Source organism: Terrapene carolina, unplaced genomic scaffold (assembly GCF_002925995.2).
Source record: "Terrapene carolina triunguis isolate 2854851 unplaced genomic scaffold, T_m_triunguis-2.0 Scaffold95, whole genome shotgun sequence".
NCBI classification, from domain to species: Eukaryota; Metazoa; Chordata; order Testudines; family Emydidae; genus Terrapene; species Terrapene triunguis.
In genome coordinates, this window is record NW_020664446.1 from 16206144 (window position 1) to 16228332 (window position 22189).

Here is a 22189-nt window from a genome sequence, read left to right on the forward strand (position 1 = left end):
ACAGTAGTCTTTTTATGGCACTTACTTGCAAGTCACAATGTCTGGCTGCATCGACAATAGCACGTTCTAATTGGAAAGCATCAACAAAAGGAACCAAGGTAGTTAAACGAGAAAAGTCGATGGTCTGATAAATCTGCGCCACCTGCACAATATATGAATATTCAGTTTTCTTCCCATTAAAAATCAGGTTAACAGAAGCTAAAACTGTTGCACATGCTGTAAAGTTAGCCTGATTGGTTAACCTGTTGCCCAACTGTCAATTAAGATGTGTTTAATTATTATTCATATTTTACCAACACTTCAACATTTTCTTCCAACGTTTTATTTAATCTTAATCTAGGATCAAGTGACTTTCCTGACTAGGTTCTTTGTCTGAAGGAGACTGGCAGCAGTAACTATATACAGCAACGCTGCTAATTAACCTTCAACTGTTGTCTGGCACATCAGAAATAACACTGCTCACCACTGCAATGGGTTCAGGTCAATGAAATGTGCATTTGACAAAATAAGCCTTTTTCAAATTATCTACAAGGAAACAAAGGATTGAACAGACATAAGACAAGACTGAAAAGCTAAATAAAGGAACAAATAAGTCTAGATAAAATCCTACACCAGTGTATACAGCTATTATTTAAAATAGATAGCAGCTGAGTTGTGTTTAACAAAGCAGTATAAGACAGGAAGGACGTGTTATATGGATGGGGAAAAAGACGGTCTCAAAGTCATACGAAGAGCATTACATTCAATGGCAAATTTTTACTTAAGACATAAAATAAAATGTTACGTTTTTGGCTTCAGAATCTTCCGAATCATTCTCAAAATCAGACACCTCTGTGCACATTCAATTTTTTTTTTTTTTATAATCATACCTGCTGCAGAAGACGAAGGATGGTGTTGTTTTGCAGATGTGGGACATACAGCTGCAATTCAGGTTCCTTTTCAACTTGATCTCTCACCCAGTTTAGAACCTGTCACAATGTCCAGAAAGTTACAATATCTATTTCATCTGAGAGCCCCAAAATACTCTTCAAATTTCAAGTTAAACGAACTCTCCAAAATAACTCCACTTTAGAATTCATGAAGCAAAGCACTGCCTAATTATAAATTTATTACTGATGCAAATCTTTTGATAAACACACTGCTGTTTTTTACATAATGGATATCTAGATTTTGTAGGAAGGACTGACAGCACCGGCCATATTAACCACATTGTGAACTTACCTTCACTGTTTCTTTAGCACATCAAATATTCCTGTTCTTACAGACACAAAGACAATATAACGTGCTTCACCAGTTGTGGAATTTAGAAAAATTCAGTGGACCAAATTTACAGTGCTTATTTTACTCTCACTGTGGCCTGAACTCCACCTAAAGGTAAATGCAAATGATTTTTGCAGTTTTTCCCTCTCCCATACAATCATTTCAGTAGCTTTCCAGAAGAGGGTGAGACTGAGGCTGTGTCAACTACCAAAAGCTTAGCTCAACTGCATCCCCAATATCACCTTCATCAGCCCAGAGAGCTAGAATTTCAAGGTTGCTCCCAAAATTATGTCTCCTTGTAGAAGCACTTTAAGTGGTGCCAACGGATATGGCAGGTTAAAGATGCTTTTGAAAACAACTTTATATGCTATTTATATAGCAACATAGGCATACACAGCAGTGTATAATGTAAACACACAGCAATAATGAAAATGGGCCAAATGAAGTCCCTGACCCAAAGACCTGACAATCCAACCTCGCTAACTGCTAATATCATTTGCCCAGACTCATGTTTCTCTAAATACTTCTACAGGACTCACCTTGGTTACACGATCACATAGCTTTAGTGGGTGGAAATCTACTTCAAGCCAATTGTAAAGTTCCTTCACCTCCGGAACAACATGCTGCACTACATTGAACCTCACCTAAAGTCAACATAATGGAAGAAAAAAAATATTTGCTTAGGATAACAATAATTCAATATTGTAATAATTACACTCAGCAATTTTGTACCTAATAAATTAAACATGCAGCTAATGAAATGCTTAATTCATTATGTTTTAATTAAAAACATTTTGATTAATCAAACATATGATACATTATTTAAATTAGAAGACAGAATTTGTGGAATGTAGTTTTCAGCTGCAAATGTCAGAACAGAGAAAAACAAAAAAATGTAGTCAAAAAAATGAAAAGTATTTTGATGTGGTTAGCGTGCACAGCATATTAGGCACTTCCGAGACACAAATGAAAACAGTCCATGCATGAGTATATTTATGAGTGGATCTGAACTACAGATGTACATATTACAGCTTATTGGTAAATTTCCAAAGTTCTAAAATTAAAAGTGGCAAAAAAAATTGCTTGATGCAAAAACAATAATGCTTAAATTGTGAGAGGTAACAAGAGTTCAGTTTTCAATGCATGTAACTGATTTCAAGGAAAGGTATTTTTTTCATGAAGACTTGGAAAGTATCACCAGAAGACAATTTGTATCTCACTAACCTTCTCTCAAATCAAACAAGGGGAAGTTTTCCTAACTGCCTAGGTCCTTGTAAACCTTCATTCATCTTAATGTACTAATCTTACCTTGATACACATTGAAAAATATAATATTAAAACATCTAATCTAATTAACTACCCTCCAATTTCAATATGGTAAGTCAAAAGAAAAAAAATGAAAGTTCCTGGTCTCCAATCCCTCCAAAGCCATTGCAGGATCATTCACAGCAGGCCTCTGACTTGCTTTTGTCACAAAATGGACAATATTTATCACTATATTGGAACATTAAATTTCACTGGGTACAAAGACATGGAGTTAGGATTAGTCTATCCATGTTGTTTTTCAAATGGAGAAAGAAATACAGCCCAAAGAGAGGGACTAACTTTAGCCTGACTTTCTAGCACATCAGAAGAAAGTATATTACTACACAGTTAAATTATAAACATCTTTACAGTTGATCATGTTGAATTCTTTTACTTTAATGAACTTTTTAAATTGCAGCTCCACATCTAACTATAGCAGCTTTTGAGGGAAACTACAGATTAAATATAAAACCTTTCACTCAAACACCATTATTTACCATGTCATTAATAAGACTGATGCGTGTAGGTGGGGCCTGGAGGCCCAGCAGCGTGGCCAGACGTCGCTGTTTTTCAACGATGATACCATCCATATCCAGAAGACGAGCAATATCAGTTCGCTCAGGAGTTATAGGAATTGACAAAGTAGCCAAAAGGACTCGGGTTGACATCCTGTTGTTAAAGTATAATCACAAAAGATGAATTATAAAATAGAAATCTTAGTGTGTGTGTTTTGTTGGGTTTTTTTACACACATATTTCAGTTGTAAAACAGAAGCTTCCAATCGGTGTAAGAGCTAAGGGGTGAATGATTTATTCTTTCAAAAACTACGCCATGTCAAAACACAAGCAACACCAGAGAACAAGACATCTTAGTATTTCAGTGTTCAGACTAATTCTGAGTGCTTCTTAATTTCTAGCTGGGATAACTTAGTCGATATCAGCCCTTTATTACTCAGCTTCCTTTGGGGGGGAAAAAAACAACAACACACAACCTTCTCTCCAAATACAAAAAAATTAAAGAATATCCAATAAAGGGATGGTAGCTAGAGCCATCTTAGTCCTGCTTTCAGTACAATCACAAAGCCCCTTAGCTGTGGAATAGCTACTGACATCTCCATAAAATTGATTAATTTGATCTGATAATTTAAAAAAATCAATTAAAAAATAAGTCTAACTTGAATATGTTACTGTAGAAGGTGACATTAAATAAAATCTGAAATATGTGCTGAATGCCCAGATAAGTATGTTTAAGTGGAATGTAAACATCTTCCTTAAATTGTGCGTTCCCACCATTTTTTAATTTACAAGGGTTTGTAGGTGAACGTTACAGGTTTACAAACTCCAGAGATCAGCCATGGATAGCCAACTGCTGCTCACTGAGTGCACCAGCATGCCTCAAAAGCCTTTTCAAGGTCACACTCAGCACTGAGGTGAATGGATTCTATTGTCTGCCTTAATAATGTACATAGTATCTTTCATTCAAAGATCTCAGAGCACTTTACTAACAATAATTAAGTCATGTGAAGTAAGTATTTCACCATTTCACAAAATGGAAAATGGAGGCAAGACAGAGGTTTGGTGATTTGCTCAGGGTCTCTGTCTGTGGCCAATATGGTAACAATACCCAGGAGGTCCCAATGCTCATCTTCACTACAAGATTCGTTGAATGTCCTTCCTGCCCTTATTATTGGGACATTCTTTATTTTTCCCTTTAAGCAAAGCTGTTCAGTATCTGATGCCACCCTCTCAAATAAACATTCCATCTGCTTCTTATTACAGGCTAAATTGAATGTATTTGTACATAAGTGATTAAAACCAGAAGCTAGGTGAAAAGCATCTCTCCCCACCTCTGCATCTCCTCTTGTGTGAGATTCTTTCGCATTTCTCTTGACAGATGGTACAGTCGGTGAAGTGTGGATGCATGGAAAAGAGCATTTCCTGATTTCCAGAAGACAGTGGAAACTTTGTGATAGTAATTTGCCATCAGCTGGGGCTTGGGTGGTTTCTTAGACAAGGAGAATAGCCCATGAATATCCTCCACTGCTTTGAAAGCTTCCTAAAATAATGAACAAAAAAATTACTTTCAGTATATTACTTGCAAGAAAATTAGAAAACTAAAAGCTAAACCTTTTAGGAGCATATTTAATATACACAGCTTTATCATTTGAATATATATCTTTAGCTGTAATTTTCAACTTGATCAGTTACCCAGAAATAAATACATTCCTTTCTAACAAAGAAAATGATTTACATATATTACATATGATTTACACATATTACATATACTTTAAAACTATCTGCTAGAGCTGGGCAGCGAAGGGAATTCTGTTTTCTGTTTTGGTTTCATTCCAATTTGGCACAAAACTAGAAGATTTCAAAATTCTCTATAAAAGGGAAAAAAACCCGATCTGGGGCAGTCTGCCTGGTGGGTTGCTTTGGAGCCACAGACCCTGGAAGCCCAAGGCTACAAAAGATCAGCGAGCCTGGACTCCCAGCAAGGGACTCAGCTCTCTCTGTCAGCCCACCAGGCAGGATACAAAGGAGCCAGGTGGGTGAGCTGACAAGAAATCAAGCACACAAGGTTGTCAGAAGCCTGCCTGGTTTCCATCGGAACTTCGTCAAAATTGAACAATCTTTGCAAAACATTTTGATTTTGACAAATTGGCAAATTCCAATGACAAAATGTCTCCTCAGAATTTTTTCAACAAGCTCTATTTGCCCTCCTCTCCATCTCCCATCTAATCAATAGTGACCAGAACTGCCTTAGATTTATTATATTAGAAGCATGACAAATCTACACCTGATAAAGGAACATAATGGTAATAATATTTTTAAGATTAATGTAAAACAAATTAAAACTTGCATTAATAACTGTAATTTTGACTTTGGCATTTCTCTAAAGGAAAAAGACTGAGTAGAAATAACAAAATCAATTAGTATCTAAATCATAGACGGTCATATTCCACAATTTTGGGACCTTGAAAATAGTTAGAGAATGGGGACCCCATCACAGATTTAGGTCCCTGCTGAATGCCTCCAGAAAACCTGATCTCCCCCTTGAGAAAGCAAATTTTCAGAGATGAGGAGGGTCAACTAACTGATTTCCTTCACCGATACTCCAAGCAGTCTTTGGCAACTACATCAATGCCCATAAAAATTCATTTTTCATTGCAAATAGTGGCTTATCTTGAAGTTCTGCTTCTAGACAGCACCAGGATCATCAGATGTTTGATACTTAATACACATATAACTACAGTATAAATTCAACACATTAAAATTTCACTCTACATCTTCGCATCCCTGTATGTTATTTTAGATCTTGGAGTACACAACACGGAATTCAAAATTTGACGCCAGTTTGGGACAGAGTCTATGGATCTTGGTGCAGTAAAGTATTGTGGGTCCTGTTAATAAGCATAAAGTTTAATACATACCTGCCACAATTCCATGCTAATAGCACTGTCCAGCTGTACAAGCCTTGTCTCCAAGTGCATAGACTGGCTCTCAGGATTACTGAGGTTAATTGCTGTACTTTGGTTATGGTGGCGTTGGATCTGCCCTAAATGCATCCTCAGGTTATCGCAGAGTTTACGGAACTCAGCCTTACGAGTGTACTGCAAGCAGAACTTAAAAGCTGTGAAATTGAATGATGTTCATGTTAGCAATATTAACTATTAAATGTTAACTATTAAATAACTATGAAATTAGCTATAGCTTCAAACTGCATGATATGAAAATCGAGTTGCCTAAAGATTCTTGATTTGGAGAAGTCCACTGAAAGCCTCTCAAGAGACAAACCAGAGACTCTGCCAGATAATACTATCTTGAGTGTTTTTGCAGATTTACTAAATTAAAAACCTGACAAGATCACTTTATTAGACTGTTTTTAAAATGTTTAACAGAAAACACGGTTCCTTGCTTTTATGTTGTACCAGCCTTTCACAAAGTGTCCAAAATAATTCTGAATAAAACTGTTCGGGTGGTAGAATCTAAAAGTTTCTGGTTCTGTAAAAAGCAGGAAAAGATTCTCATCAAGCCCTTACTGCTGAAATTCAGATTACTCCACTGTGGCAAGTTATGTCAACATTCACAAAAAGGGGGTAAATTCTAGTTTTCTACTTCACCCTCTTTTTAAAATAAAATAAGAGTGCCTGCATTGGGACACTTCTACTCTAACTTACTACTGATGAAATATCCCTTTCTCTCCCAGTGATAGACAGGAGACCGATTCTGGATGAGAAAAATCAGCGTGGCAGGGAACACTGGATGAATGACAGGAAGACCCCTCCAAGGAACAAAGGAACCCACCCACAATATGCACAATTTTGGGACACTGAAAAAAAATATAGTAACTTGGAGTTGTTTCTTTCAACAAAGGATACAAATATCCATGTTGTTATGAAAATGGAGGAAGATAAATCTAGATTATTTCTTCCACAATCCCACTCAAAAAAGCCCAAAAGGAGATTCTTTATATACCCACTTCTCTTCTTTCAAAACTCATATATTAAGGCCAGAAGGACGACCCTGACTTTCTCATCTTTCCTTCTCCTCGGCACAACCCATAACAGTTCACCCAGGTATTCCGGCATGGAGTCCAATAATTTGTGATTGAAAGAACAACTATTTCAGCCTGTCAGCTATTGCACCTAAAATTGGTTACATGTCATATCTCATTGGGGGGATAACATTTGCCATAATGGATAACAAGGGGGAAATGTGCCTTCTACTTGTGATTAAGAAAATAGGTTCAAGATTAATACAGGTACAACACTACTAAATATTCTTAGAGGAAACTCCTGGAAAAAATAAAACTGCTCTTGAAAGATCTGTTATAAGGAACTACTTGCATCAAGTAAGATATTAACTACAGATCCAGCCATCCTGGAGTCAAGGGGCCTCAGGAATTTCTAAAATATTGTGTGCATACACACAAGCCTGAGAGATTAATGTGTTTTTCACCAATAGCTTTATTCAAGCAAAAGTAACTTGTAATTTTTCAGCTGAGGGTGTGCACACACAGATGTGCTAAGTCACACTGTAATTTACACTTCATGCTTTCATTTTACCTTGCTGTGCAATATCATGGTAGAGGCGTTCCACTCTAGAATTGTTTCGAAGAAGGTCCAAACACTGTCTGTATGATTCCCATAGAAATTTAACCCAGGGAGTCAAAAGCAGCCGATCTGTACGATCTTGAGTGTCTTCCCCACTTACAGCACTTAAGAGAACACTATAATTGAGAAAGTGACAGTTAGTCCCCATGATTCCCACCCTCATAGCTCACTTACCTCTTTCTTATTAAGACCTACAAAACAGCCCAGTCAAACTTGAACGGCTAAGGTTTACTGTATGTTTTTACACGTTCCCAAGACTTTGGCTGTTATGAAGAATTTAAAAAGAAGTCATATGCTTGTCAGTGAATTTCAAAGCTAGTTCCAGCTCAAGCTGCATCCTATGTAGACAGCTGATGGTACTGGGTGGGAGCCCTGAAAAGCCCAGGTTTCCTTGCTTCTGGTATTCCTCACAACACCAGACAAAAAGACTGTTTTGGGAACACCTCATCTACAAAGTCTTTCCCCCTTCCAGCAAGAGAGCAGTAGACTCCTCTACCGGCCCAGACTTCCTCCCCAATTCCCCTGCAATGCTACCAGAGGGACCAGCAGCCGATTCAGGTGCTTTCTTGTATCTATTGACATGTGACAAAGCAGAGGTTTATGCTCTGACACTGTTTGGAAAACAGGTACGGTCACACAGTCACTGATTTCTATAACCTTCACAACAGACCACCAGCCTTAAAGCGATATGCCTAAGCAATATGAAAGGATACATTTTCTAAAAGTCTAGAAGATACGGAAGCTGTCACTATCTGCATGTGTACTTTCTCAACATCCTACTTATTTAAAATGTCTGTTTTTCTACTTCTAACTAAATCCACCCATTTCTTAGTCTGCAAGATACCAAGTTGTCTATAAATACAAGGTAAATTTACACTTTCAGGAATATCCTAACAAATTTTAAATTATTTGTGAATTTACATGCCTATGAACTAGACCAAATAATTATTCATTTGCCCATACCTGACCAACTACATATTCCATGGTACTGAACAGGATGATGCTTGATTAAATAATCATTTTTGTTAAGGTTACATTTGTCACAGGCTGTTAAGATCATTTCTTCCCCACCACCCAGCAAACAGACAAATCCCTTCAATCACCAGGTAGTTTGTTTTCCTAAAGGAGGCTTTAACTGATACTTCAAACACAAACACACCCCAGAAACATTCCTTCTTAAAATCTGATTTTGGAGAACTGCCTAATTACAGATTTCAAATGATGTCAAGAAGATAAGATTTGACAGCATGGTCAAGCACTTTAATGTTTAGACAGCTTGAACTGGGTTCCACCAACTCCCAGATACTCACAGAACCATTTAAATTATTAAATACATAATCTGCCTTAATAAAGTTACATCATAAAGAATATCTGGATATTAACTGAGCAAAATTTACATTTACTCTACAAGTCAGATATGTTATTTATACAATAAAGCCACTTTTTCTAATACTGATGGTTTAATTTTACTCCAAACCTCTTATCTCAAACCTAATCACAAATCTAAAACCAGGACATGTAAATAGAAAATCTATTTTTAAAATGTACAACTGGTAAGAGCTACATTAAGTCTTATCTAAAAAGACAGTAGAAGCATAGCCTTCAGCAGCAGTAGAAAGTATTTATATTATGATAGCACCCAGAGGTTCCATAGGGGATTAAGATTCCCTTATGCTAGGTGCTGTAAAAACACAGAAGAGACAAACCCTTACAAGGGCTTACAATTGAAAGCAAGACCTCCTACCTCTCTGGAGTTTGAATATTATCCAAGTCTTCTATATCTAGCACCATCTGCTGGGACTCTTCCTTGGCAGCTTCCGTTTTTTCTTCAGCTAGTTTCAAATAGGCTCGAACAACATCCTCCAAGGATTTGATGTTCACCTAGATCAAAAGCAGAACATTTGAAGTGGCTTTCTCCCCGCAATGGGAAGCAAATATTGTAAGCATATATTCTAATTAGGGTGGTAAAATCTAAAGCAGGCTTATATAGAATAAGTCCATAAATCTAAGATCAAGTTATTATTTATTACTTGGATTAAATTTATAATAGTGCCCAGATATACCGATCAAACCTGGAGACCTATTATATTGGGTGCTCTGATATCTAGACTCCAACCCTGCAAGCCGTTCAGCAGACTCAGCAACTTGCAGGACTGGGGCCCTAGATACAAAACAATTCTATGTTTTAGAAGTAATAAATAAGTTTTAAAAATACAACTCTAACGTACATCATGCTGCGGGTGGTAAAGAACGAACATTTCACAATTCCTACCTGCTGGCAAATGTTCTTGTACTGATACAATCCTTCCTTTGCCAGGTGGCTCTTGCGGAGGTCCACACAGAGCTCCAGATACTTCAGCATAATCGGCTCGTGGATTTTCTGCCATGTTCGATGTTTTTTGCTTTTCATAACATCATAAAGAACATCAAGGGCAGGTTGTTTCTTGCCAACCTCAAGAAATTCTGAAAATAAAACTCTTCATTAGACCAGTTACATATGCAAACCAAAAGTTCTTCCACTTAAGATACACATTTTCTATACTTCACATTGTAATTTAGAATTAATTAATAACTGTAACAGTCGAAGTAAACCAATGGTCACATTTAATTGGCTGATCTTATTTTACTGACCAGAGTGAAAATATCAGTTGATGTAATCATGTCTACACTACAACATATGCCTGGGCTTAGACTCAGGTTCAAGCCCAAACCTGCGTTTTGTCCACACACAAATCTGCCTGACTTGGGCCAGTACGCCTTCAGGACCCAGGCCCTATGGCCCAGCAGTGGGGTGGGGTCTGTGCCAAAATCCCACTGGGACTTGAGTCCAAACTATCATTTTGCAGTGTGGACACAGGTCAGGACCAGGTTCTCAGGATTGTGTCCTGAGAGTCTGCCAATGCTATCCCACAATCCCATGGGCCAGTGTTTCCTCGCCTTTCTATCCCAAGTCTGGCGAATTGACCACAGGAAATTGAAGCAACCCCCCTGGTTCAAGTATACTCTGTGTTTAATCCTTCCATTTTATTCTGACTACTGAATTGAAAACAGATTGAATCACCTCCTGCGTTAGCTGTGGCCAGCAATAGGAAGTCCTTTTCCAAGCATGCTGGCACACCTGGTCAGAGGACCACAGTCAGATTCTGGTACATCTTTGGTGTGAGGTGAACAAGACACTTGACTCCGGTAAGAATACTAGAAATGACCACAGTTTATCAAGAAATATCAGAGAAGCTCGGAGCGCTGAGATTCAATGAATGGGTGATCAATGCAGAGCAGATCCAGACAGACTATCAGAAAGCCAGGGACGAGAACTGCACCTCTGGGAACTCATCCTGCCTCTTTTGTGAGGACTTTGACCAGGTGCTGGGAACTGAGCCAAGCACTGAGCCAACCAATCAGCCAAGATGGTGACCTTCTGACCCCTGAATCTACTACAGCACCAGAAGGAAGACAGCAGCCACCGGGATCACTGTTACAAAGTGACTCAGGTGCTCATGCCAGTCCCGGAGGACGCTTTGCCTCCAGAGCAGCTACAGCACATCCTGGAGCCATACTCACAGGAGCTGTTTGATGACTTCCCAGAGAAGCAGCCAGCCACAGAACCAGCAGCAGAAACAGAAAAAGCAGAAGTAGCCTGAGGCCTGGTAAGTTTCTGCATCCATGTTTGTTATTAATATACAAATGAGAGATTTCTGGTTTATAACTAAGGTTAAGATTTTGTCACAGGTATTTTTAGCAAAAGTTACAGACAGGTCACGGGCAATAAACAAAAATTCATGGGAACCTGCAACTTTTACTAAATATCCTAAGGGGAAGGAGGGGAACTAACAGTGGGAGCCCTGTTCATTTCCCTATGAATTCTGATCCAATCTTGGGCGATAGCTGCAAACTTTTCCCATAGTACAAACACCAGAAGGGTAGTCACATTTCAGAGCAGGGTGATTTTTCTAGGCCCTCTTCTGCAGGTCACCAGCTCATTCCACTCATAGATGTGTTGCTCACGCACTGCAAATTGAAAACCCCTTTAGCAAAAATGGCTGGCTTGCCACCAGTAGCCTGGAACAGAATATCCCTTTGACATTCAGGAATCTCCAGAATACTGATTGCCTAAAAGGATTGTGAAACTATAGGTAGTAAACCACAGCAAGTTTACTTCCATGGTTTGTACCCCTGTCCCCCAACCCAAGCTAAAGTGGTCAGCAATTTTTAAAGATAGGTGAAATTTACAAATGATATTTCTGTTGTGTGTGAAGGCTTTACATATACTAGCTCTTATTGTTCACAGAGCATCTGGGAACTAAAATTTAGCTCTCCAAATACACTGAAGGAGTTTTACAAAGTATCATTTTTTGGCCTGGAGATTCCAAAGACACTTCTGCGATGATGTAGACTTCTGTAATACTGAAACAAGCTTGTTTTATTTCTGTTTTCAAGCTGTTCTACTTCTGCATGCCAGACACAGTCCAGCAGGAAGCTGGGGTGTCGCACTATCAAAATGCAGTCAAAGAGGATGTTTGTCTGAGACGACCTCATGGTAGACATCCTGGACGGGGCAGCCACCAGTACCAGAGGGAGAAGAATTCATGACAAAGTTAGAGGCAAAGAGTGTGAGAAGAGACTTGCAGTGCAGTTTTTTGGGCAGGAATGTCACTTGAGAGAAAGACCTATTTGAGAGGCTGCTTGCTAACAGCTGTGAGAGTGAGGCTCCTGGCTCCACCCACACCTGCTGAGCCAACACCATGTACCGAGTCCCCTCCATGCCACCATATCCTGCAAACCAGGAACTCTCTAGACAATTCTATGATTCTGTGGCCCATGCAACCAGGACTGAAAGCTAGCTGGACTAGGAAAAGGTACCCAGTGCAGTCCCACACCCCCATGCAGCAGCTCCTATTGCACACAAAATGCCCTAGAAGGGCAAAGAACAGGGAGGCTGGGGACACTCATAAGTCAGAGAGTTTAAATGTTTTGTGTGTGTGTACGCACTGGCTTCATGGTTTTGCACTGTTCACTCTTTGTGTATGCACTTGATTTTATTTAATTTCTCTTTTGGTCATTTCATGGCAGCTGGCCTGCCTATAAGGCTTTTAATATTGTTAACAGGATTGTATTGCAGAATGACAAAGGCTTTGGATTCATTAACAAAGTTTATTATGATCACTACAGATGAACTGCATAAAATATATATTGAAAAGAATAAAGATAAAAACATGATGAGGCATAACTGGGAAGTCGTATACAACAAAACGTCGCAATATATCTTTTCAAATCCATAAGTAAAAAATACAGTTCATCTTATCCATAAGTAAAAATGCATTAAAACCACCATCCCCACTACCACATTGTAAGCAGTTATTTCATCCACAATTGAAAAAATTCATAATACTCACTGCCCCTCCCCCAGTGACAGTACTTAGTTTACTGTTGATATTGCTGTTCAGATGCATTCAGAAACATCATCTTCATCCATTGGTCCATGCAAGTTCATAATGCGAGTGCACAAAGCATCCCTGATTTCTGTTGCATGAGTGAATCCTGCTCCAGTTGTGACAGGTGCACTTTCTGGTTGAGTTTACTGGCCCAGCAATCCATCACTATCATATGTCCACTCCAGATGAAATGGCTCGCCTATGGCTTCACAAACTTTGTGAAGAGCACAGCAAGCCACAATAATGCAGAGGATTCCAAACGATTCTGTAAACAGCACCAAATGCACATTCAACCACCATTCTATGTCTACTGAGCGTGTAATTAAACCTTCTTTTGCCAGGGTCTCTGTGATCAGGGTTCTGTTTCATAACTCTAGACAAAAGAGGATACCCACAAGTCCCCTAGAACAACAGTGAGGAGAGTTACTCCATTATGACAATGTCATTTGGTAGGTCCCAGTCTGCCCATGAAGGTAAACTCCCAATCGGCAGCAAACCCTATTATCATGCACTTTTCCACAAATCAGTCTCTGTGGTCGAAAAGAGCCTGAACAACAATGGAATAATACCCTTTTGTAGTTTAGATACTCTTGTGCTCCTTGAGGGCGGCAAACTATGGGAACATTAGTCCCATCAATGGCCCTGGTGCAGTTTGGAAACACTATTCTCTCAAAACCAGCAATTATTTCAGGGACATTGTTTATGTCCACTACCTTTGGATAAATCACATGCAATACTGCCTCATATACTTCTGCTACCACAGTCAACTTGCCAACACCAAACTGGTTAGCAACAGATCTGCAGCATCATGAGAAGCTAGCTTCCAGATGGTTATAGCAAACAACTTCTGGACCAGCATGACCTCCCTCATATGTGTGTCCTGATACTGGAAGGTCAAGACAAACTGTTCGCAAAGCTCTAGAAATGTTACTTTCTTCATGCACAACTTCTGGACAAACTGCTGGTCATCCCAGGTCCGTAAGAGGAGATCCCATCAGTTTCAGGAGCACCAGTCTTGAGAGGGAGCATCAGCAGCTATACCAAGAGCCACAAGCAGAATCTGCCAGTTAGACTCTGCTATGTCTGTATCGTTCTCCTCCTCCTAGATGTGCTTCGGTAGGGCAGAAAACGCTGTCCAAATGCCCACCAGTATCTCATGGATGCTCTGCCCGTTCCTGAAGTGAAAGTGCAAGCAGTACAAGTTCTTCAAATGGTACCTCCAGACTGGCTCCAGACGTCTGTGCAGACCCAAAGACGGCTCAGCTGGAAGTGTTGGTGGGCAGAGGCAACTTCTGGTAAAGTGCTGCTGGATGGAGAGTCAAGTTTTCCCACACTGCACTATGAACCAAGGGCTACAGCTGGGGAGGGCACTAGGAAGCCTGGGATAAGTTGGTTTGACTCGGGTCTGTGCAGTACGGTGTGGACGTATGAGTGTTGGTGTGAGACCCAAGTCCAGAAATTCTAAACCCATGGTTACTAATAAGCGTGGACAATTAAGCATGGGCTCTGAAATGCCTAGTCTGTGGATTTGAGTCCCACCTACCCTGGCTTAAACTGCAGTGTAGACATACCCTACGGCTCTGATCCTTCAGTAACATCAGTGAAGTCAGACTTCCATGCAGGCACAAAGCAAAGGTCTACCTCTGTGGCTATAAATGCAGGATCAGAGTCTATATAAGTATTATTAATAATATATAGGGAAATATATACACCCAGTTTTAAGGAACATTCCATCAAGGAAGACTGCTAACCCTTTTACCAGCCTTCAAGTGCAGAGGCTGAGTGGTTGCAGTTATTAACAGGACCTCACATTGTAATCATGGCTCAATTGTGCCCTCCCTGTAGCATGTGTAAAGTGGAGCATGAAATATACCAAGCCATTCAGGAGCAAACTACACTGGAGCAGCACACAGAACTCCCAAGATATACACAGGCACTAACAAAAGGTATTTTTAAACTGTGCAACAGCAATAAAAAAAAATGGAAAAGGGAGGCAAAAGAAATGAGAGGATGAAGAGGACAGAAAAAATGATGACAGAAAAGAGGAGCTCAGATAAAAGGTAGAGGAAAACAGGTGGGTGAAGGGGCCAGTATTTTCCAAAATCCTTAAAAACTGGTGGTATCCCCCACAACAGGTGAGGAAAGAGGCAATGGAGGCGGGGGCGGGGGGGGAAATCAGAGAAACAAAGAAATGACAAAGTGGTAACACAAGAGAAGAAAATCCTAGCTGCCAGAGCAGCACATCACCTGCTGTATCAGTCTAACAGTCAGAGCTACCTTCAAAAAACAACATCTAAGTTGTCAGAAAGTGGTGAAAGAACTAGCAACTATATGGGAAAGTTACATGTGTATTCAGTATTTATCTTTTAAGAGATCAGAACTTTAAAATGGAAATAAAGTTATAATATTGCTAATGGTTTCCACAATATAAATCAAGAAAAACAAAAGTGGCATTTCAGTTCTGGAACCATACTACTAAATGCTAGGCTAGTTTATGTGAGCAGTCATTTTGCGCAAGAGGAACTGACTCCTCCCTCTGTAGGTAAAACAGTATATAAATTAGTGTTACAAAAACTGGATATCCCATGACATTCAGCATCATTTTAAATTCACCATAATGTTTTTAAATAAAACTACAGACAGTTTATAATTTAGGTTGTTCTTACTGCTGAACACAGCATATGGGTTAATTACCGCTTGGCTTTGGAGGTTTTAACCTATGAGAATAAACATGACAGACTAGTTCAGTCTTGCAGCGAGAATATTAGCCTGCCCAGTCATGATTCTCAGTGCTGACTACAGCATATAATTAATGCCTATGATTTTGGGCCTTTTAATTTTTAAGCTCATGTAGGACAAGTTCTTGCAGTAGATCAAGTAATTAATGGTAATTTAGCAGAAACTTTAACAAAAGCAAGAGCACCCAAAGAGTTCCTGAAGGGCCAAATTGCAACACAGCCCTTCTACATCACTATATCTGAGATGTGGAAGATTAATAATTCTAAACGTAGCCAAATTTAAATTATTCATCCTTCAATGGCTATGCAAAACACCCTACTTTGTGTTATTGTTTTCTATCCCATAGCCCTTAAATCCTTTTTTTTTCTTTTCAACTATATCACCTAAATGAAGAAGCTATCAGCTGTTCAAGACAAAAACTGAACTATCTCCTCTCATAGTATATGACTGAGCTGATAGACTGGAACAAATGATCCAGTTTTTATACAAGTCTGGGAGTTGGTTGAGGCTCAATCCTGACAAGACAAAGATAATGTTAGAAAACTAGCAAAAGACTCAAACTAACAGCAAAAAAATTGTTTAGGTACATCAGAAACAGGAAGCCTGCCAAACAATTAGTGGGGCCAGAGGACGATCATGGTGCTACAGGAGTATTTAAGGAAGATAAGATCATTGCGTAGAACAGGGGTCAGCAACCTTTCAGAAGTGGTGTGCCGAGTCTTCATTTATTCACTCTAATTTAAGGTTTCGCGTGCCAGTAATACATTTTAACGTTTTTAGAAAGTCTCTTTCTATAAGTCTATAATATATAACTAAACTATTGTTGTACGTAAAGTAAATAAGGTTTTTAAAATGTTTAAGACCCTTCATTTAAAACTAAATTAAAATGCAGAGCCCCCAGGACTGGTGGCCAGGACCCAGGCAGTGTGAGTGTCACTGAAAATCAGCTTGTGTGCTGCCTTCGGCACTCGTGCCATAGGTTGCCTACCCCGGCGTAGAAGCTAAATAAATTCTTTGCATCGATCTTCACTGCAGAGGATGTGAAGGAGATTCCCATACCTAAGCCATTCCTTTTAGGTGACAAATACCAGATTGAGGTGTCAGAGGTGGTTTTGAAACAAATTGATAAATTAAACAGTAATAAGTCACTAATATTCACCCAAGAGTGCTGAAGGAACTCAAATGTGTTGCAGAACTACTATGTATGTAGCCATATCAGCTTCTGTACCAGATGACTGGAGAATAGCTAATGTGACACCGATGTTTTAAAAAGCCTCCAGAGGCGATCCTGGCAATCACAGGCCAGTAAGCCTAACTTCAGTACCAGGCAAACTGGTTGAAAAGTAGCAAAGAACAGAATTATCAGACAAATAAATGAACATGATTTGTTGTGGAACTGTCAACACAGCTTTTGTAAAGGAGCATCAAGTCTCACCAATCTATGAGAATTCTTTCAGGGTGTCAACAAACACATGGACAAGAATAATCCAGTGTACTTGGACTTTCAGAAAGCCTTTGACAAAGTCCCTCACCAAAGGCTCTTGAGCAAAGTATACAATCATAGGATAAGAGGGAAGGTGCTCTCATGGATCAGTAACTGATTTAAAGATAGGAAACAAAGGGTAGAAATAAATGGTCAATTTTCACAATGGAGAGGTAAATATCAGCGTCCCCCAGGGATCAATACTGGGACCAGTGCTGTTCAACATATTCATAAATGATCTGGCAAAAGAGGTAAACACTGAGGTGGCAAAATCTGTAGATGATACAAAATTAATCAAGGTAGTAAAGTCCAAAGCAGACTGCAAAGAGTTACAGAGGCATCTTAGAAAATTGGGTGACTGGGCAACAAAATGGCAGATGGAATTCAATGTTGATAAAGGCAAAGTAATGCACATTGGAAAACATAATCCCAACTATACATACAAAATGATGGGGTCCAAATTAGCTTTTACCACTCAAGAAAGGGATCTTGGAGTCACTGTGGATGGTTCTTTTGACTGCTGACTCAGCAGCAGTCAAAAAAAGCTAACAATGTTAGGAACCATTTGAAAGGGATAGATAATAAGACCGAAAATATCATAATGCCCCTATATAAATCCATCCCACATTCACACCTTAAATTCTGCAGTTTGGTCGCCCAATCCCCCAAAAAGATATATTACAACTGGAAAAGGTATAGAGACGGACAACAAAAATGATTAAGATTATGGACCAGCTTGCATAGGAGAAGGGATTAAAAAGACTGGGATTTTTTTAGCTTGGAAAAGAGATGATTAAGGGGGAATATGATAGAGGTCTACAAAATCATGAATGGTGTGGAAAAAGTGAGTGTTATTTACTCTTCTACATAAAACAAGAACCAGGGGTCACCCAACGAAATTAATAGGCAGCAAGTTTAAAACAAACATAAGGAAGTATTTCGTCACATACCGCTCAATCAACCTGTGGAAGTCACTGCCAGGGATGTTGTGAAGGCCAAAAGTATAATTGGGTTCAAAAAAGAATTAGGTAAATTTATGGGGGATAGGTCCATCAATGGCTATTAGCCAAGATGAGCAGATCCTATAAAAGTTGATGTAACCCCATGCTCTGAGTGCCAGAAGCTTGGAGTGGACGATAGAGGATGGATCACTTGATGACTGCCTGTTCTGTTCGTTCCTTCTGAAGCATCTGGTGTTGGCCGCTATCAAAAGAGAAGATACTGGGCTTGGTTTGACCCAGTATGGCCATTCTTGTGTTCTTAAAAGCTGGACAATACCCTTGCCTGACGGAGCATGTCCACTATTTGCAACATAAGTTCTCATTAGAAACCATATTAAATTCTCTAATTTCTCAGTTCTCAGGTTTTATTATTAAATTTTTGTATTACATTGTGACTAGGGCTCCCAGACATGGACCAGGAGTCCATTGTGCTAGACACTGTATAAACAGAGCAAAAAGACAATCCTTGCCCAAAAGAATTTAGAATCTAAATGTAAGACAAAAGACAACAGGTGGACAGACAAGGGAGTACAAGGATACTATGAGACAGTATTAGTCAGCATGATTGGTGGTAGTCTTGACACACCAGTGGCCTAACTGTGGTCAAGTTTTTTGTAGGCACTACGTCAGAGGAGAGATCTGAAGAAGGATAATGGAATAGCTTTGAGGATGTGTACAGAAAGCTGTTGCAAAGCATAAGGGGCAGCATGGGAGAAAGTACAAAGGTGACTGTTTGAGTATTTAACAAGTGGGTGATGGAGCCTGGCATAATCAGAAGTGGGAGTTGTCATTTTGCTAGTGCAGAGGTGGGCAAACTACGGCCCGCGGGACCCTCCTGCCCAGCCCGAGTTCCTGCTGTCAGGGGGCGCTGTCAGGGAACGGGGGGGTTGGATGGGGCAGGAACCCGGGGGGGGGGGGGGTGGGCGGGGGGGGAGAGGCGGGGGGGGATAGGGGGTGGGGGCCGGGCCACGTCTGGCTGTTTGGAGAGGCACAGCCACCCCTAACCAGCCCTCCATACAATTTCCAAAACCCAATGCAGCCCTGAGGCCAAAAAGTTTGCCCGCCCCTGTGCTAGTGAATGACACACGATAGGTAGGGCTGGCATAGGTTGTGAAGGGCCTTGAAAATGAAGACAAGCAGCTTACGTTTGATAGATAAAGGGGTGCCATTAGAGGGATTCAAAGAGAGGGTGATACAGTCTATGAAACAGGCTAGGAAAATGATATTTGCACAACATTCTGAATGGGGAAAGACCATATTTGTTAAGACGAGAGACAAGCATGTTGCCATAACTGAGATGTGATATGATGAGAGCCTGAATGAGAGTTTTAGCTGTGTGGGTGGACAGGAAAAACCATATCAGTGGCAGTGGCCAACTGCAATTTTTACCCCATCTGTTATTAGACAGGAAAAATATCCTTTTTTGACATAGACCTTGCTACAATTATCTACACCTTTGTTTCTTTAAGATAAGATTACTGGAACATGCCCATTCAGAGACTGGAGCAAATGCAAAATACAACCACCCACTTTTCAATACATCACATACAAAATACAAACACCAGATCTTCCTTTCCCCCATATCCTGGAGTTACAAAGATAATTTTTTGGGCTTATTTCACCATGGCAGTCCTATAAATGTTGATTTAAATCTTAATGTTAAATGTTATTTAATTTGTGTTAAGTATCATAAAAATCAAAATAACGAAATTGTGAAGTTTAATTAATCAAAATCTTGGCAGGTGCCTATGCACTTTGCCATCAGATGAATGACTAAAGACTGACCTGCATCTTGAGTGCAGGAAATACAGAACCTGGGTAGTTTGGCTGTCATTCAGACAGATGTAATTTAAAGATTACTGTAATCATTGTTTTGGAGGGCAGATCGTCTTTTTGGACAGGATTTTCAAAGGACTTTAGAGTGTTAGGTGCCCTACTTCCTTAGGCACCTTTGACAATTCCAGACTTCGTTATTAAGATGACAGAGAAACCTGCACGCAGGACCATTTTCAAAACACACCTCTCACTTCCGAAGGTGCCATGTCAAACCCCATGTACCATCCAATATAACTTTGTGCTACCTTTAGGTCCAGATCTGCATGTTACTGTTTTGAAGCTGGGGGCACCTAGCAGGATCAGAGCCTTAAGCAGACACCATCTCTTCTAGATGGTTTTCGCTGGCTATTTAAAACAGATTACACTGAATATAAAAAGCGTTAAATTTGTATATTCAATTTGGTAGGAGTCTGTTGATAACCACAGCCAGTCAGGCTTTGCTCTTGGAAGCTGGTAAGGGGTACTTCAGCAGCAGCCCTTAGTGATAGCCTTAAAACAGGGTGTGCATATGTCCCAGCATACTACTGTTTATACAGTGAGTTTCATAACTGATATTTTTGCTGTCTATAAAATAAGATCAGTTAACTAGGAGTGGGTTGTTAAATATGGGGCCTGTAAAGAACACTATGGGGACAGTAGTTGACCACATATACATATCTCAAATTCCAGCAGGACTGATTCAGCCAAATGTACTGAGAAAGAAACAGAGTTCTACACAGTGTATTTTGCAGAGGTCTCTCATATAAAACCTTTAATAAACAAAGTTCTGTTCACTCTGCAGCAATATTAAAAATACCATGGCAGATGCCCAGTGACTAGTGTGTGTAAATGAACAGTGTGTCATACACAACAGTTTGTCAACTGGCTAGACAGGTCTGTGTGATGTCCAACACTTTGCTCATTTTACTGTAACTCTGTCTTCCCTCATCCCACTGGTTTGTCTCATCCATATGGCAGCATTTTGTCACACCCTAATTTGTGCATATTTAGAGTTAAGGGCTGTCCTTTTACTGAGTGTCTGCAGAGACTGATTGTGGATTCATGTGCCAGGATGCTGCTCCAATACAAACAGATAAATTGGGTGGAGTGTGCCCTTGACCTCCTTCCCCCTGGTGCCACGCAGTGTGCTGTACAATAGCTGACGGCTTCCCTTCGTGTCATCAGAGGCAGTGGCTGTTGCAGCAGTACTGGGAGATACAGTCTAGGAAACGCTGCCGTGTGAGAGGCGGCGTTTACATGAGACCGGCCGAGGGCCAGCAGCGTATTCGGTGCGGCACAAAACCAGGGCAGTTGCCGTCCCCAGGCGCCTCCGCTCGGAATCGGACCCAGGCAGCGCAGGGCAGCCGTGAGGGTTTATTGTCACACATGTCCCGCCCGCGCCACATGGCCGAGCAGGGCCCCGCTGAGGCGGCGACTCCCCACACGGGGGAGGAGCCCGGCGGCGCCGTCTGCTGCCGCTCGGGCGGGCGAGAGGCCCCACGCGGGGGAAATACTCAATGTGCCCCCCACCCCCCAGACTCCCTGCCCCCGGAACGGGTCCTGCCTTGGCCTCCCAGGGTGCTGATCCCTGCGCTGGGGCCAGGCCTAGGCCGGGGCCTTCGCCACCCAGCTACAATGGGCCGCGGCGGGGGGGGGACGTTCCGGGGAGGGGAGCGGGGCAGGCCCTGAGCCCCGCCCGCACTCACCGTTCGCCCGCTTCAGGGCATTCTCGGGCCGCTGGAAATACACCGGCATGATGGCGGCGGGGGCAGCAGCTTCTCCTCACAGGGCGGCGGCGGGTCGCTCCGTACGCCCAGCCAGGCAGCCTGCTGGGCCGGAAAGGGAGCGCACCACGTGACCCACACGCACCGACGTGTCCAGAAGCGGAAACCCCTCCTCCCCCCGTGCAGCTTGCCGGGGGTGGTACAGTCCGGCGCGGAGCAACTGCCCCTCCGAGAATTCCCCCCTAGCGGAGAGGGTAGCGCGCTGTAGAAGCTACCCCGGGTTACAGGTTCGAATCCGCGGTTCCCCCAAGTAG

General features: G+C 41.0%; 1 protein-coding gene and 1 non-coding gene across 2 annotated transcripts in view; both read right to left on the bottom strand.

Moving 5' to 3' along the window:
- Positions 1-22002, bottom strand: part of EIF3A (eukaryotic translation initiation factor 3 subunit A) — a 47836-nt gene extending 25834 nt beyond the window's left edge. Inside the window, 10 exon segments of the mRNA XM_024206248.3 lie at positions 26-142; positions 870-968; positions 1800-1904; positions 3063-3234; positions 4412-4620; positions 5999-6198; positions 7634-7797; positions 9426-9562; positions 9954-10144; positions 21858-22002. Coding sequence (XP_024062016.3) covers positions 26-142; positions 870-968; positions 1800-1904; positions 3063-3234; positions 4412-4620; positions 5999-6198; positions 7634-7797; positions 9426-9562; positions 9954-10144; positions 21858-21906 — 1443 coding nt within the window. The 5' untranslated portion in view covers positions 21907-22002.
- LOC112111009 lies at positions 367-497 on the bottom strand. Its single transcript, XR_002908451.1, has one exon. It is a non-coding gene; the product is annotated as a small nucleolar RNA SNORA19 (small nucleolar RNA).
- Positions 22003-22189: the final 187 nt, after the last annotated feature.